Source organism: Akanthomyces muscarius, chromosome 6, assembly GCF_028009165.1.
Source record: "Akanthomyces muscarius strain Ve6 chromosome 6, whole genome shotgun sequence".
Lineage (NCBI taxonomy): Eukaryota > Fungi > Ascomycota > Sordariomycetes > Hypocreales > Cordycipitaceae > Akanthomyces > Akanthomyces muscarius.
In genome coordinates, this window is record NC_079246.1 from 3348843 (window position 1) to 3366846 (window position 18004).

Genomic DNA, 18004 nt, shown 5'->3' on the forward strand with positions numbered 1-18004 from the left:
GGTGTCGTTCTGAGGTGCTTAGTCTCTGGCTCAAAGAATATGGTAAGCTGGCGTTGCATTCGTATTTATAAGAGCGACGACGATCGCCACACTACTTCAGACCGCCTACTACTGTACCGGCACTTTTGTTTTGTCACGAGCGAGATGAGTTAGAGAGCACTGGAGGGGCCGCGGAGACAAGTTGGGGTAAATTAATGCAACACGACACAAGCCGCAGTTACTCGTATTAAAGCCCGAAGACCCGGCCTGGATGTAGATATGGTCGTCCGATTTATGCAAATCACCGGGCGAAGGCCAGCTGTGTCTACCGTATGCGAGTCCGTCATACTAACGTTAGGAGCCCTCGACAAGACGAGCGAATGGTATTCCGCGGATATGCAGGTTCCAACCCCATCACGCGTATGCTGCTGTAAGAAATTAAAGGGATCCGCGGACTCTCCGCACGTTTGGGCGAACGGCAGAGCAGCAATAATGATTGCGTGTCGCTGTTCAATGTAGGGTTACATTATATGCTGGCTTGGCCGCAGCGATGCAGAACTAGGCCCTCATTTTCTTGTTTTTCCCACTCCGCTGCTCATGCTGGCTCGGTGCCGGTCTCTTGTTAGCGTCCGCACTCGGCCGGGGTTAGCCCTTTCGCTCCGATGCAACCTGCAGTGAAAATTGCCAGCAAACATGTGTAGCATGACTGGTGGGCTTGATGAGATGACTCTGTCCTCGCCATGCGTCAACGGTTTTGCGGATTGCGACGTAGAGTCCAATCTCCACAGCGGCCTACGGAGACGGCAAAAAGCATCTCAGGAAAGCATGTCATGGCCGAGATCCCAATTGCGGCCCGTCCGGCGGCAACACGACTGCCGATATGCCGGCGTCGACACGATCCACTCCACCCCGCATGATCCGTTGAATGAGTCGGTGGCGCTGTGGTTCGATGATTCATCCAAGGTGTGCATGCGACCGTTGCTCAAATGCGATGGTGAATGTCTCCTGCTAACAACTGGACTCTGTTGTGATGCGTTGACGGATTCCTCCCGGAATGGGGCGCGACAGAGTTTGAACTTACAGCAAGTAAAGACCGTCTGCTATTATGCTGTGGCGTCCATTATGAACAGTCTGGGCAAGACTGGTGGCGAGAGCCGCGAATCTTCGGGCAACAAGGGCATCCCTTGGTTAGCCGCTCTTTGTTCCCTTTCTTATTTACTGTAATTTTAGTCTCATCTTTTATAGTAACGCGACAGCTGAAATGGAAAAGACAATTTAATCGCCGTCCAATTGCCTGCCGTCACGCAGCTGCTCGCCCCCGAATGCCGCTCTCGCCGCCACCCACCAGGGCCTCCTAGCTAGTGTGGCGGCCAGTATTCCTTGCAGTCTCAACGCTCTCTTGTTACTTATACAGTGAACTTTACGTCGCAGCGCTAGCTTCATTTCTTTTTACATCTAGTATACAGTTAAAGAGCAACAATACTATTACCTTAAATTTTCGCGTTTACACTACTATAGCGGCGATAAACCGCGCTCGCCGATCCTACTAGCTCGTGTAATTCACAAAGCCGAGAGCGTTATCATTAGAAACGAAGTTGTACTTATTTAGCTGTTTTTTCTTGCCTTTTTATCAATCCACTTGCGGCCGTAACACTCAGCTATGGATTTATTGATAGGGTTGTGTCAGGCTAATGTGTACAGTGGGTCCAGGTAATTCCGCTCGCAAAACACCAAAATTATGTACTAACGTCGGCCACCCCCTACGGAGCACCCCCACTTGGGAGCACCCTTTTCACACCAAAAAAGGGCTTTTAACAGGGACTATATATCTATAACTAAAGTACTAATAGGACTATAAAAATATAATTAAATCAGAAATATTATTTTATATCTAATTATTTACTTTCTAGATAGTAGCTAATTCTATTAAATTTAAATATTTAGTTAAAAAGAGAGAAAAGAAATTTACTAGTAAATACTAGTAAACTAAAAGAGTTTTTAATTAAATAAAAAAAATAGTTATAACAGTATATTAATATAATTAAAACTTAAAAAAATCTAAGCTATATTATATATACTAGTATTATATTATATTATTATTAGAATACCTACTTTTATTAAGTATATCTAAAAAAGAGCTTACTTTCTAAAAGTCTTTATTAATAATATTAAGATAGACTAATCTATATTATATAAGATATATATAGAGGCTAGTAGTTATTATCTAATTTTTAAAAATTAATAGCTATTTTAGTTCTAAACTTATTAAAGATTTTCTAGTGTTAAGAAAATACTAGTAATTATATACTAATCTTTAACATTTTTCTACCCTTAACTTTAATAATTTCTAAAATTAGAGGATAATTATTTATTAATAAAAGCTAAGTAGAAACTTTTTTATTAAGTATTTATATAAATACTAATATTTTATATATAATATTAAAGCTAAGTGGGATTGTTTTATTAGCTACTAAAAAGGTAGTGTTTTGGTGTAAAAAGGGTGCTCCTAAGTGGGGGTGCTCCGCAGGGGGTGGCCGACGTTAGTACCAAAACGCGTCCCGTAGAAAATCAACACTCGACTTTATAACCATAATTATCCCCCGCCACGATGCCTAGATACACTTAAAATCCTAATTATAGTCCTTATAAGAGGGGAAAGGTATAGCGCCTCTAGTCTATTAGTTATTCTTATAAAGACGTGGCGCGTATAGAGTGTGTACTAAAAGGGAGCGTCTCTAGTATCACAACACACTATAAACGCCAAATTAAGGGTTAGGATAGACCCCGCCCTAGGCAGCTAAAGAAGATATCTAAACGCGATAAAAGACATATTATATAAATTATTAATAAAGAGCCTTTTATCTAAAACAGAATTCTTATTAAACAGGCAAATATTCGTTATTCTATAATAACTCTAATTAGCTACTTAAAAAGCTAGGGTATCCTCTATAAGCGTATAATTTAACGGCCTAGATTGATAACTAGATATATAGTAATTTATTAGAGATTTATATAAGAGTATCTTAGGAAGCTAATCTCTTTCTAGGTATACTGTTTTTTTTCTAATAAGGTCTCTATAGCATATAGTAATAATATAAAGACAAAGTGGTATTTTACTTAAAAGGTGTATTTTAGTAACCCTCTAGAGAATTAGCTATAACTTAATAACTAATAGGGTATAGGATAAGAGATTTAATAAGGATAGAGTCTAGCTAAAGGCGCCCTAGGGCTGTAATTCTTTAATGTTTTAAGGCGTAGTTAGCACGTATAGGAGATCGTCTTTAATTGTAATATAAGGCGATCCTCTCTCCTGCTAAGGTAGTGTCTTTTTATAATTAGTACTTAACGTCCTACAGTCAGAATTACCTATAATTCTAAAACCAGGAAATATATTTATATAGGATAACACTCCTATATATATAGCTTATAGAGTCTGAAATTAGTTATATAAGTTCACTCTAGGTACTAGCGTTAATATTATAGACTAACTGCCTTATTCGCCTAATCTTAACCTTATTAAGAACATCTAGGTATTACTTAAAGAAAAAATTATTAACTACTATCTTAAGCTTAATAATATACTAAATACGCCTAAATTATTTAATTTATTAGAAAGGGCTGCTATAAAGTGCTAAGAGGATTTTAGTGATAACCTTCTTTACTAGCTTATCTTAACGATACTATACTGTATTTAGGCTCTCTATAGTAATAGAGGATAGTACATAAAGTATTAATTATATTAATTAACATAGAATTCGATACTTTCTTTATTCCTAATATAATTTGTTTTTTATTACACTATTAGTGGCGCTATAGGCGTTTAAAATATCTAGTAGAAGGTACTGGTACCCCTCTCGAAATTATCGCGAGCGGAATTACCTGGGACCCACTATAGATGTGAGTCACGCTGCAGCGTCATCAGCGCCCGTCAACAAAGGACCTCACTATAATCGTCCGCAGAGAAAGAGCTTCAAAACATGCTTGTCCATCAAGGAGCTCCCAGAAAAAGTTTCATGCTCCTGACGCCGAGAAACCTTAGTATCTGAGATCGCCCGTGATCAGCCGTTGAAGCCATTTTGCAGATAACGAAGTACCCGCAGTTGAACTGCGGTCGCTGGAAACCGATGCCACTCAAGACACTGGCGCTTCTGATGAGGCAGAAGAGTTCATATCTAGTCACCGAAAAATACTCCCAACGCACGAAATAGAGACTCAAATATTCGATGAGCTATCTGAAAAGCTGCTGGCAGACACTGACCTCAATTCACGACTGTATGCTTCTCTACGCCATGAGACTAGTCGGGACTTGGCATCGTGCGTCGCGGCTGCTGTGAAAGTGTTGAAGTACCTAACACCTATTTCCACGCCAGCAGGTGTGGATTCACATTTTGCTGTACGCGACAAAAGAGCACCTTTCACATTTACAGGTAGGCATGTTGCCAGGCATAGAAACCCCGAATAGCTGTACGATGACATCGTTATCTATTGAGAGAAGAGCAGCAGCGAGGCGCGAATGGCTGGGGCTGATGCGTGCCGTATTCTCGATCATACAAGTTCCCACGTTGTGCACTGTTTCATCTCCTCAGTCGCTGTTTGGTGCATCTGTCCACGCGACTGACACACAAGACTTCTCGACGCCGTGTTTGCAGCCGCGTCGATTGAGGGCCAAAACGAAAAGGTTTACACGTGTTATTACGCTCTCGACTTAACGAGCTTATTGAAAGATCTGAAGGGGGCGCTAGATCTCTGGTTCCTCTCCAGGACCAGCTGGACAGTGGTGAAACAAGGTTGAGAGTTGAACATGCCAATAAGTATAGTTGATGGCTTGAGCTTGGGTGTAGGAAGAAACTTTTTTTTGCGGCTTGATAAAGGGTCCAGCCGAGGCCCGATGATGCACTAGCGTTGGGCGATTGCGGGATGTCCGATTCGTACGCGGCAGGCAATTGAGACACTTGCCTACGCGGGAAGGCTCATGCAAGGTGGAGAGAATGAAAGCGCGAGCCAGTATTTTTCGGCAGATTAGGCGGATGTGTGGCAGGGAAGAGAGTTTTGGACGCTGATAAGCTGTTGGTCTACAGTGCTGCTGGTTTGGAGCCTGTTGGAGGGTTCGGCTCCTGCGATGTTCCTGCATTAGTACAACTGGCAGCAGATGGAAATGTAACCGCAGTTAACAATGACCAAGTTTATCTTTGACTGTAGCAAGTGCTGCGAAATACAGCGCTTTGATTGTCCCAATTTGGACCGGCTTTCCTCCGCGGACTGAAGAGCAGAATTGATAAACTCTAAATTGGACTACCAAGTTGCCGTTGAGCTATGCCGTGGTGGAGTAGAATATATCAGTAGTCGATTTCGGCTGAATGAAACCAGATTTGATGGATCACTAAGCGGAATTTAGTCATTAATTCAATTGCAACCGACAGCAGTTAGCCGCCTCGGGCCTTGAGCCGCTACATCACGAGCTGCACTTAGCTTGGCTGCTAGCGGCCGAGGTCTTTTGTTCAAAGTTTGAGACAATATCCTTGGAAATTCTCTTCATTAGTCATGTGTATTCTAAGAGGCGATCGGCACAAGAACCGGCACTCGAATAGGGTTCAACTCCGCGGACTCAGCGACGTACACAAGCGGCAATGTATCGCAGCCTATCTCCAGGCTTGCATTCCATCGATGCTAACGTATAAGTATCACTAAAGATCCTTGATTCAATGGTTGAAAATTCAGTCTTTATTATACCACCAAAACACTTCTTTCTCTCTAATTTCCTTTCCTCCACTGCGTCATTGCATCCTGCATCATGGCACCGAAAACTGCGCTTCCCCATTTCCACTCCAACACTGCTCTCCATCCCTCTTTTGACCAAGACATTCGCGATCTTCACCTCATCTACGACTATGACGCCCAAGACGACAACGGCAAACCGGAGAAGTGGCGCTACGAGATGTGGTTTTTTTCCGACTCGCGCATCGTCTATGCCATTCACGGCGGGCCCATGGCCGGACGCATCAACTACCAAACGGCCACGTACCAGTGCATCCGGCCCGGCGAGCTCTGGCAGTGCAACTGGCTCGAGGAGACGGGCACGATTTGCTCTTTAGTCTATGATATCAAGCAGAAGAGGATTACCACGCTGCTGGGCTTCTCGCAGGGACACTGGGAGAATGCGGAGGCGGCGCATGGAGATAAGAGGAATCCGGCGGATTTGGAGCGTTGGAGAGGCTTGGCCAAGATTGGAACGCAGATTGACCGGTTCATGTTGTCGGAACAGGCGAATATTCTCGAGACATTCAAAGGGCCTGGTGATCTACAGCCGATAGGGGCAGATGCCCCAACATTTTAATTGAACTGGGCCATTTTGGACATTGAAGAGTGACTTGGACCGGAACAGACTACTTATGTACGATTACCAAATCTTGTTTTTTATTCTGCCATCACCCTACACAGCACGTGGACGTAGCCAAGCCAAAAGATCTCCGCAAAACCTGCGACGCCAAAATGCTACAGTGCCGGAGCTAGTTAGTGTACGTTGGGCAGATGAACCAGTTCAAGGTTTAAATGCTCGGGGAACAAACGCACGCCCCGTCGCGGTTGGTTGGAGAAGAAAAGCAACGGCGAAAACTAGATGACTAGAATAAGAGCACAAGCAAACGACATCATGTGGTGAGACAGTCTTTTAGCAACAAAGAAAGGATCAAGAAAGTAAATAATGGGCTGCCAAGTTTGGGCGCATCGAGCACTAATCCCCGTATTGTAACCATTAGCATCAACTAGTTAGTCGTGACCTGCTGTATCGGCGGGTGGTCGAAACATGGCAAGGGTCGAAAGGAAGAGAAAAAATATATCGCACGGCTTATGGTCTGTATCTAGCGTCTAGTAAAGTCAAAGAAGGTATCGAAACGATGCATTGGGGACTCAATCGTCGACTGCACTGCGTTTTTGCTCTCCCACACTGTCAGAGTCAGTCGCGGTGCCCGATCCTCGCAGTCGCAGTTCCCCAGACTCGGTGTGGTCCGCATCCCACTGTGAGACGTCTGCCAGGGGCACTTTCACGAGCCTGTGCGTCGATGTCTTCTCGTCTTCGGTCGTCACAATCTCGGCACAGATCCGGTACCCCAGCCACTTGGGGAGGACATACATCCATGCCACATAGTACAGTCCGCATAGAACCATGCTGGGTACGTTAGTGTCTGAACTCGTCGGGTGGACTGGAAACACTTACATGCCGATGCCGACGACACAATACGTGGCGTACCAGAAGCTCACATCGCCGGCGTACGGACCGCCCTTCGGAGGCCACCACGGCATCACCAGGATAAATACCTGGATCAGCGTGAAGAAAATGAGCAGAATATCCCATACTTGAAACTGCGACTTGGGAATATTGCTCTTCTTGCGGCGGCGTCGAAGAATAAAGACACCAATCGCCATCGCAAAGACAAACATGCTGTTTCTACTCTAGTTAGCACAGCAGCGCCAAGATCACGAGAATCAACTCACGGGTAGGTCTGCAAATCGACAACAAATGTAAACGCATCGCCAGCCGGCGGCGCCACAATCATGAGAAAGGTCATTGCCCATTTCAGCGCGTACGGTCCAATCGGCGTTCCGAACGGCTTTGTCGACACCCAGAAATTGGTGCCCGGCAGCACGCCCTGTCGCCCAATCTCACGAATCATGCGCGACTGGCCAATCAGAACTGCGAGTAGATTGCCATAGGCGCTGAGAAGCACCAAAACATTCAGAACAGTCTCCGCGGCGCCAGATCCAAACACCTGCGTGAAGAAGACGGCGGCGGCAATCTCCTTGGACTGGCCAAAGGCATCCTTGTCCACGGCGGAAAAGTATGCCACGTTGCAGAGCATGTACAGGACAGAGACTATCGCGACGGAAATAAGACCGTGCTTTTTAATCGTGCGCACCGGGTCCTTGATCTCGTTGACAACGTTGAACGCATTCTGGTAGCCGCTGTACGAAAACGCAATGCTGACGAGGGCCGTGGACAGGTCGTTGCCATTTTTGGTGGTACCTTGGAAGGCGTCCTTGAAGTTGATGCCGGGATGGGGAACACGGGGCACGTTGCCGCCGAGGACGACGAATCCGGTGATGCTGATGAAGACGAGCGTGGCAACCTTGAACGCGCCGAGAATGTTGACTGCCCAGAGGGAATAGCGGTTGTGCACGACGACGCCTATATGGTCAGCAGTTGGGCAGGGTAGGAAGACTGGGGACGTACAGATGGTGGCGGCCGTGTAGGCTGCGATTGCGACGCCCTTCATCTCCCAATCGGTGGGCGTCTTGTCGGCGATGCGCCAGACGTAGCGCGACAGCACGACGGCGTTGCTGCTGCTGAATGACAGAATCACAGACTGCACCGCGAAAGCAATGGGCAAGAAATACTTGGGTCGCGGGTATGCCTGCTCGAGATAGACGACCTCGGAGCCGCTGCGGTTGGGAAAGTAGCTCGAGAGCTCGAGATACGTGCCGAAGCCAGCGACAGCCATGGCCGCGCCGATGGCCCAGTATATAAGCGCGAGCCCGACCGAGCCCGTAGCCTTGAGAATGCTTCCCGCTGTGCAAGGATTAGGCAAGTGTCGGCATTTGTATTTTGGGGGATACTCACGGGTAGAAAAGATGCCAGTTCCGATCATCTGGTTAATGTTGAGAAAGATGATGGTCGCCCAGCCGACGTTGTATCCCAGCGGCGAGCTGCTCTCGACCGGTGCGCCTGCTGCTTCCTGGTAGGCCGCGCCAGAGCCATTGCCGCCCTTGACACGCTCGTACGTCAGCTCACCGTCGTATATGATGCTGGGCTGGTCGACCGAGGATGCATTGGCGCTGCTCTGCGTGTACACGGTGGTCACGGCAGGTTCTTTGGTCGGCCGTAGCCGCTCTGTCCAACCCATGGCTGCGTTGCTGTGCAATTCTGAGACCAACTAAACACAAAAGCTTTATAGAATATATAAAGAATTTATCCTAGATTGATGCGCTGTTCTGTGGTGCTGTGGCCGGCTGCCAAGTCGGTGCCGCTATGACGGCACAGGCTTGCCCAATCACGCAACCGACTTGGGATGATGCCGCCGAGGCGCCAGTGAGGAAACTATCCCTCCGTAGAAATATCGGGGCGTTCTTGTGCCATGCAGTAATACCACTTACCACGAATCAGACGGAGTCTATTGTCTTTATCGATCCATGCAGATGCGATTGGCGCATAGCTGGACATGGCGACGTCGATCCACCAAGTCTCGTCATCAGAGAAAGCATAGTAGACTGCCGAGCGGCTGACGATCATGCGACTTTAAGGCAGGCTTGGCATATTCAAGAACTCTTGCTTTGTATTACTTGCCGGGTAAGCAGGCGGCAATCATTTACCCCCGCGCAGTGCGCAAGACGATGCTTGCGTTGTCGCTCCATCTAGCCATGTGGTTTTACCCTCAGAACCATGAAAAGATTCCGTGACGGTTCTAGATTCTCGTGAGGCTTCTACATGTCTCACAGATGTGACTGCGAGTTACGCGAAGCCTAGTTCGAGAGTCGTGCCGGTCGCGGATATCGCGCTCTCCCAGCCAGCATTTCCTCCTCCGCGCGGTTTTCAACGGCCCCTGCGTCGCGATGCTACCCTATACATCTGCTTATCGAGCTACAGGCTTTGGTCATGCTTTTGCCTGCAGTATATATTATTACCTATCAACGGGGAGAATCAGTGCGCGTAATCTTTCCGTTGCGATGATAGTGTAAAGTGGCGCGCTTTCTATGCCGTGATGAGAACTAGGGTTGAAACTCGCGATGAGCCGCTCGCAGATAGTATGCATTGATCGCTGCCATTCCTTTTGCCACTCAATACAGTGCTTAAAAATGGTAACCACAGGCGTTATAGCTTATGTTATCTAAAGCAAGAAGAATTATATCTTGGACGAGAAATAAACAATTACTCTCTTCTGACTTTAGTGCAGGCGATATTTCGGAAACAGGATCCGACCTGGTAAACAACAGCTATCTAGTTGGCTTGTACATAAATACAGCAATAGACGCCAGGGACATTACTTGCAACTTTAAAATATAGTAGGTACCCTTTCCAGGCACCTTTGATTTAGAGAACTACAAGTAAAGTTTAATTGTCATTAGGGTGGCTTCCGTGATTCTCCCACTTACTGCTTAGAGCGTGCCTCTTCGACAAGGCTTACATGCCTGCGAAGTACATCATAACATAACATCTAGGGCACTTCCAAACGCTCGTGAATTATGCTTAGCGCGTGTCGACCATTAGGGTCACCAGGATAATTAAGAGAGAACCAACTCCCGGTTCAAACCGGAAATCCCGTATGGGCACTTCGTAGAGGCACTAGCAGGCGGTCTCGACGGTAAGGTGGAGTTCATTTCTCTGAATAGTCAACATATCTGCACCGCGTAGACCACGAATTGCACAGCCTCGGATAAATATTGCACAGCCTTACTGATATCGGCACAGCCTCAGGCATGGCGTGTGCACAGTACAGCCTTGCGAATGGCACTGCATGAGCTGCATAGGTCGGCCAGGAAAGCTGTACTCAATTTGGATTCATGAAAGCCTTTGGGCCTACTATAATGGACTACTACTACTAGCGTAACTAAAAAAATAAAGAGGGAGGTTGAATGGAAGGTGGAGAAGCTGTGGAAAGAGCTTTTGGATGAGAGATTTAAGAGTCCGAGATTGGTGCGTGTGAAAGCACGGTTTCTGTACATGGAACAGAAAATCAGCTGAACTACGACAAGGCAGTTTCGGAACTGTGCTGCATAGCAATATTAGTTTTCTTTGAAGCACCTGTTCCGTTGCGAAAATGCGCAAAAGTGCCGAGGGTATTATTCCGTCTGAGGCAGGCAGCCTTGTAGTAAACTATTCGCCCCTCGACAGGCTGCGCTCACGACCGCCTCCTTTGTCACCTATGCCTGCGAAAAGCTCCATCACTAGCTTTCGTGTAGTCACTGGCAGAAAGTATGCGTAAGCCTATGTGCCATTGGGATGCCTCGAAGATATCTGGCCCTGTGGGACGGAAACGTGCAGGCGGTTTGCGATGAAGTGATGTGCCGACTGGTACTCGTGTCGCGTGGATGTTCGCCCCGAATTCCGTAGACCCGCCAAGAAAACTCCGCATTCGCTGGACTCGGCACTCGGCAGCAATTTGCACAAGGCTGTTCGCAGCCAACTAGACTAGCCAGCGGGTAATACCCGACGGCTGTCTAGACCATACGAGGGAAGGAAGTAACCCGAATGTAACATCGGCGGTAGAGCTTTTGTATAACTCCAGTTAGTCTGCAAGTCGTAGGCCTTTCAAAGTACATTCTTCTTATGAATGAAATACTGCTGCTGATTGAGCGCGCGTTCCCTGAAACGGCAATCGAAAACGAAGCCTCATATGCCTGGCTATTGCCTATTGTTGTTGCCACTACTCGAGTAGCTGGTGTCGATTTCCACCCATGTGACGAACTGGAAGCCCGTAACGACCTCAATATCAAACTTATTGAGTGGAAAAACGACATCTCGGCGATTCTGCACGAGTCAGGACGGGAATGCTGAGAATCTGTCCGCGTAAGCCGCGGATAGCTATTAAATGAGTAGCCTGATAGCACACCACTGAGAATGCTATCGTGGCAAATGCTTCTCGATACAGAAGGAAATAGCTCAATGAAAGCCAAGCCTTGAGGCAATTAGGCTGAGTAACCTACAATCTGGAGCCAGGCTCTTGGTACTCCCATGGCCCCCGTTCCCGGTACTCAGGAATGGGAATCTGGGTCGTTGTTGAACCTCACCTCGAAGCAGTACCCCATATCGTGCCTCGAATTTAGACTTCAATAGATTATCCCGAAGTAGTTTTAGTGATAGCTGTACTAAAATATAAGCGAGCTCCTTCTAGATAGAGACTAAACGTATCAGCCATCTAGCATTCTTGAGCCGTCCACTCCGTCCTCGTCTTGAATTTTGACATTGGCAACTTCCTAAAAAATAACAAACCCGTTTCTTCTGCGGTCAAAAGTCTAAATCATGTAAACAAGTCGGCCAAGACGGTTCAGACACGACGCGAGCCAGAGAAAAGTATAAATTGCTGTTACTGTCCAGCTCTGGCAATATGTCGAAGTAGCAACAACCAGCACATTCATTCGTTCCGCATCCATTGTCCAGCGCCTACGTAGACGCATTCGTTCGTTTCACCCCCAAAAGAAAACAAGAAGAGCCAGTCCCAATTCGCAATCTGACAGTCTTTTCAAGATGCTCTACAGAAACATCATCAGCGGTGCTGTCACGGCCGTACCTGTCCTGGCCGGTCTTGTCCGTGGAGCACCACACGTGGCCAATTACCCTGCTGCGCGTGCCGAGACGACTTCCACGCTTGCCTTGGATAGCTGCAGCGGTGGAAAAGGCGAAACAATCAACATCATCGTCCAGTACCCCGGCACCATTGGCGTGACAAAGTCTGGCCAGCCAGGCTCTGACGACGGTTCCGGAATTGGCTCTGGCCCAGGCACCCCCGCCGGCCAAATTACCGTGCCGGGAAGTGACTCAACCAATAACGGAATCGGCAGCGCCGGAAATGTTGGTGGCCTCATTGCTTCCAACAACGGTGGCAGCGCGCGCGGCGACGTCAACACCAACACCGGTGGAACTGGAAAGATTGGCGACATCGATGTCAAAGGCGGCAACAACTTTGCCAACGGTGGTAGCAGCAACGCTAATGGTGGAAGCAACAGTAACAACAACAATGCCAATGCGAGCGGTGGAAGCAACGTCAACAACAACAACAACAACAACAACTACAACACTGTGAACAACACTATTCAACTACCACCTGGCTACATAGGTTCGCCCAAAGTCCTTACTTCCATCTATATCGTCACCAGTGGTTCTGTGACTGCCACGCGCACCTCCACGCAAACCGTCGTGCCCCAGACCTCCGCCGCAACGACAAGCGTCCCGCTCAAGTCGGCTACCAGCACCACATCGTCCAGCGCTGTTTCGATGAGCTCGTCTACGAGCTCTGCCGCCTGCCCCCGGTCTACGTGCGCAGCGGGAGCAATTGGTGCCTCGGCGCTCTCCGTCGTCAAGACGCTCAACGGAATCGAGGGCCTCATCAAGGCTGTCATCAGCATCTCTGACCCGGCCGCAGGCAGTCCAAAGGGTCAAGCCGCTGGCAAGCAGATCGGAGACAGCATCGCCGACATTATCACAGCCATCTGGAACGCCATCACCATGCTCAAGGACGTTAAGCCATTCGATCTCGAGTGCGATGCCACTGCCGTCTACTACGCCGCCGAAACAGCACTCGAGAGCTTCGAGGCACTCGCTGGCATCGCAATTGGCAAAGAAGGCGTCGGCGCGGCGGTGCCCATCCTCGGCCCAATCATCACGTTTGGCTTGCGCGCCATCGCTGCCCCTCTGGAAGCAATTATCGGTGCCGTGCTTGAGCTCATTCCACATTACAAGCTGTGTACCTCGGACAAGCTAGGCGACTACAAGGGCACTATTGGCAAGGCAATTGGCAACCCTGGTAAAGACTTTTGCTACAGGCCTAACGACTGTGCACTTGGAAAAATCAGCGAGAGCGCCCAGAGCGTAGTTGACATCCTTGACGACCTTGCCCGGGTCGGAAACGACATTCTGGATATCAGCGTCACGGGGACCGTTGTTGATACAGTGGTATGTCTTAATCTACACGGCCAACCCCGGATGTACTTACTAATGATGTTTCTGGGAAGGCACTCGGTACGAAAGTTTTGGCCTTCCTCGGTCAAGTTGTCACCAATATCGGTACACTGACAAGCATCAAGCCCTTCGATGTGGCCTGCGATGCATACGCCATCTCCACAGCATTGACCAAGGTACGTGATTTCTTTGACTTTCGGCCATTCTATAGAAAAGCGAGTAAAGGCATTTTTAACCAAGTTCCCTGTTGCAGCTCACGGATATTATTGGAAAAGTGGTGGACATCATTCAAAAGTTTGACCTCTACTGGATCACTGGTTCTATTGGTAACGGCATCGTCGACACCATCAAAAATGTCGTTACTGTAAGTTTCACAAAGCCGCTTGCTGAGATACCAGGTTCTAATGCTTTGTTGCCAACAACACTTAGGGTCTTGTCAAATCTGGCATCAACATCATTCCGGCTCACGCTTGTACCGTACCCGCGAAGATTGGGAGCGCCGCAGCGGCAGCTGCCAACGCCGCCATTGCTCCCAGCCCTGCCGCTTGATGAAAAAGCATGTCAAACCAGCAGTCTGCGCGCGTTGGTCAATCGTTCAAGTGAAACCAATATTACATTTACCCTTCTTCAATTATATTTACTATCATATTTATAGTTACAAGTTTTGTAAATTCTTTGCGTCAGCAGAAATTTGGTGAGCCAGTATTTGCGTTCAACAAAATAACGAGAATTCACGTGCTTTAACCACAATGGTTCGCCAGTGCGACCGTGGCCGATCGCTGAGAACACTACAACTCAGCGATTCGGCGACCCATGAACAAGTAATAAGAGAATTAGATAATCAGTGTAATCAGTGTAGCAAATATGATAAGATATTTATGCTAATATTATTATATTTATCCCGAGGGATCAGGAGTTGATACGACTAAATAATCAACTAGAACAAGGTCTCGTCATTTAGATTGTTTTACCAAGTGCTCAACAAGCCACATTACTAGTTCGACGACGTCTTCAATTCGCCGGATCAGGGACACGCGTCTTCAACTATGCATCCACTGCACAGTTTTTGCGGGACGTCCCTTCTGAACTTCATAAAATCGGCTTTTTATGCATAGCTCCGATTTCACAGTTCCGCAATTAGTTTTAAGATTGATACTGTAGGAACGTGGAGCAGAGACTAACGTTAGTGTAGGTACACGATAGGCTACACAGGCGCCAGAAAAGGTTCAAGCCACGATTAGACTAGCAGCGGAGAAACATGAGACATTTCCGATCTTGGCGTGATGCCGGACGTCCCGCGGGGGCAGATATAAGTCCCTAACGCCGACGAGCTTATTCCTGATCGTGGCGGCCTCCTTAATGGCCTTTGATCGCAATAATTCGTCACAAGGAATTGCGATGATAGTTATGCTGGGTACAAAGTGTTTATCCTGAATCACGATTATAGCGTATTTTCCTAGAATCTGTTCAGGCTGGCGTAGAGCAGCCAAGTGGTGCAGACCACGCGACGCACTTTCTCAACTTTTCTCCCATCCTATTCGTAATAATTAATTTATCCAAGCAAATTCGCAATTGACTTTGCTCGTGCCTTGTAGCGCAATTCGCAGCATCTATCACCGATATTGACAGAGCAATTTTGTCACATCCTTCGATCTCGACCTCGCACAGACCTTTGAGCCAGTTTCTTTCGTCCTTGCATCATCAAATATTACAAATAGACGTGATTTCCTATCCCCGAAAATAGACCGTTACGTATGTCCTCGATTTTGTATGTGGATACGCGAGACATGAAGCGCGGGGATTGTGGTCGGATATACTCTTAATAGGAGCACTCTCAGAGCTATATAACCAGGCGGGCCTCCGCTACGAAACATTGATAGTCAGGCGACATCAAGTGTCTTTTCACTACATCTGCCGGAATTTACTCAATCCTGAATCGCCATGAAGATCTCTACCATTAGTGCTCTCCTAGTTGCTGCTGCCGCTGGGGTGGCAGCTGAAAATCCTGACGAGTACGACTATGTTGTCATCGGATCCGGACCAGGCGGTGGCTCCCTTGCGTAAGCTATGCCTCATGATGGCACAAGAGAAGAAACTGACAGAGTGCAGTGCAAATCTTGCTCGGAGCGGGCACTCTGTGTTCTTGATTGAAGCAGGCGAAGATGCTGGCGACAACCGAATCGAGCAGATTCCAGCTTGGTGAGTAAAATCAGTCAACACGGGACATTATAACTGACGGCCAAAAGGTTTAATATAGCAGGCGAAACACCTGGAATCGCGTGGCATTTCTTTGTCAACCACTTCCAAAACGAAACTCAGGCCAAGAGGGACGACAAGTACACCTACCGGCTCAACAACGGTTCATACTATGTTGGCCTGGACCCCCCAGCAGATGCAGAGCCGTAAGCCACTTCAATGCCTGTCTCAAAAAAATTCATTGTTAACGCTTGTGCAGACTCGGAATTTATTATCCCCGTGGCGGCACAGTGGGAGGCTCGTCCGAGGTCAATGCCATGTATTTTGTCGCGCCTCCTGACAACGACTGGAAATACATAGCCGAGCTCACTGGAGACGACTCCTGGACAGCAGAGAACATGCGAAACTATTTTGTCGAGGTTGAAAGAAATGGCTATCTTCCACCAGATGTTCCAGGCCATGGCTACGAGGGATATGTATCGGTACGGGAATCAGTCGTCAACAGAAGCAGAACGCATCAGCTAACTCGATCTAGAGCCACCAGGTCAACGATACATACGTTACCACTCGACCTGGAATTACCAAGCTTGTCGAAGAGGCTATACAGGAACTTGAGGGCATCGACGTCGAGAGTGAGCAGCAGCTCGTCGAGTTGCTGAGGCGAGACTTGAACCGCATCGATGCCAACAGGTACGAGAAATCTAGTGCCCTCAACGTTGTTTTGCACATCAACAACCGAAGACGCCGAAATGGAGCCCGAGAGCATGTCGTGGACACGCTCAATGCTCGTGATGACGGTGGCTTGCCCAAGTTCCCTCTTACTCTGAGTACCCGCAGCCTAGCCACTCGCATTTTATTTCACAACACCACCGACTCCCAGAAACCCCGGGCCCGTGGTGTTGAGTATCTTGCTGGTGAGGCGCTTTATTCGGGTGATGACCGATATAATGCCAGTCAATCTGGAGAACTCAAGACAGTCACGGCTTCTCGCGAGGTCATTGTGGCCGGAGGAGCATTTAACACGCCACAAATCCTCAAGCTGAGCGGCATCGGTCCGCGAGAAGAGCTTGAAGACTTGGAGATACGCGTTGTAGTGGATCTACCGGCCGTTGTATGTACTATCCAGCACTGAGACACCATATCTTGGAACAATTCTAACGTTGGTAGGGAGCTTACCTGCAAGACAACTACGAAGGAGGCGTCCGTGTCCGTGCCAGTACTGCCTGGGAGAACAATCCGTTCGAGAACTGCAGAATGGACCCGACACTTTCGCCATCCGAGGACCCCTGTCTGCAGCTTTGGGAGACCCAGGGGCTAGGTCCATACGGCGAGGGCGGTGCCCCTCTGTTCATGTTGTTCAAATCCAGCGTCAGCGAAAACGAAGACTGCGACATTGGGCTCTTTGGCAGTCCCAATGCCGACTTCCGTGGCTTTTTCCCCGGCTTCAGCCGAGTGACAGCGCCAGACAACGCATTCTTCTGGTCGGTCGTCAAGATGCAGCCGCTGAATGAGGCCGGCACTGTGACTCTGCGCTCCACCAACCCTCGCGACACGCCGCTGATCAATTTTAACTGGTTCGAGCAGAACGAGGAGCGAGAGCTGCAGGCCATGGTGGAGGGTACCGAAATGGCCATGCGTGTGTTTAATGCGACCGGGGCGCCATATGCTCCTTTTGAGGTTCTTGAGCCAAACCCCGGGGTTGATGTCAGGCAGTCCATCAAGGACAATGCCTTTAGTCACCATGCCACGTCGACCTGTCGCATGGGCCCCAAGGACCACCCAGACTATTGCGTCGACTCCAACTTCAAGGTCAACGGCGTCGAAGGACTGCGCGTGGTGGACGCGTCCATCTTTCCTCGCACTCCGGGTGCATTCCCAGTTGCGCCTACGTTCATGGTCAGCCGGAAGGCATTTCACGCGATCCTGGCGGATGCCGCGGAACATGATCGCACCCTCAGAAATGATACCGGCACTGGCACTGGCACTGGCACTGGCCCTGGCACTGGCGGCAGTGTTGTCACGGGCGCTGCACCTGCCTCCCACCAGCCGATTGGAATGCACTGTGCGTCAATGGTGGTGGCTATTGCGGTCCTCTTCAGTACTTTCTGATCCTAAATAGTTTACTCTAGATTCATGTCGTTGACTCTTAGTTTGCGATACACC

General features: G+C 48.4%; 5 protein-coding genes across 5 annotated transcripts; 4 read left to right on the top strand and 1 right to left on the bottom strand.

Annotated features, from left to right (window-relative positions):
* Positions 1–4253: 4253 nt before the first annotated feature.
* On the top strand, positions 4254–4771 carry LMH87_001204 (uncharacterized protein; the record flags this gene model as incomplete). The annotated part of the gene is made up of 3 exons (XM_056199244.1): positions 4254–4293; positions 4353–4406; positions 4629–4771. 3 exons carry the CDS (start codon positions 4254–4256, stop codon positions 4769–4771), a joined length of 237 nt encoding a protein of 78 aa, XP_056056111.1.
* Positions 4772–5770: 999 nt separating this feature from the next.
* LMH87_001205 (uncharacterized protein) lies at positions 5771–6313 on the top strand (the record flags this gene model as incomplete). The annotated part of the gene is made up of 1 exon (XM_056199245.1): positions 5771–6313. The coding sequence occupies one exon, from the start codon at positions 5771–5773 to the stop codon at positions 6311–6313; it is 543 nt and encodes a 180-aa protein (XP_056056112.1).
* Positions 6314–6885: 572 nt separating this feature from the next.
* On the bottom strand, positions 6886–8876 carry LMH87_001206 (uncharacterized protein; the record flags this gene model as incomplete). The annotated part of the gene is made up of 5 exons (XM_056199246.1): positions 6886–7144; positions 7193–7423; positions 7471–8161; positions 8207–8542; positions 8594–8876. 5 exons carry the CDS (start codon positions 8874–8876, stop codon positions 6886–6888), a joined length of 1800 nt encoding a protein of 599 aa, XP_056056113.1.
* Positions 8877–12214: 3338 nt separating this feature from the next.
* Positions 12215–14194, top strand: LMH87_001207 (uncharacterized protein; the record flags this gene model as incomplete). Its single annotated transcript, XM_056199248.1, has 4 exons — positions 12215–13639; positions 13699–13821; positions 13899–14009; positions 14075–14194. The coding sequence occupies 4 exons, from the start codon at positions 12215–12217 to the stop codon at positions 14192–14194; spliced, it is 1779 nt and encodes a 592-aa protein (XP_056056114.1).
* A 1392-nt stretch (positions 14195–15586) lies between these two features.
* LMH87_001208 (uncharacterized protein) lies at positions 15587–17950 on the top strand (the record flags this gene model as incomplete). The annotated part of the gene is made up of 6 exons (XM_056199249.1): positions 15587–15705; positions 15755–15844; positions 15892–16047; positions 16101–16323; positions 16377–16952; positions 17009–17950. The coding sequence occupies 6 exons, from the start codon at positions 15587–15589 to the stop codon at positions 17948–17950; spliced, it is 2106 nt and encodes a 701-aa protein (XP_056056115.1).
* Positions 17951–18004: the final 54 nt, after the last annotated feature.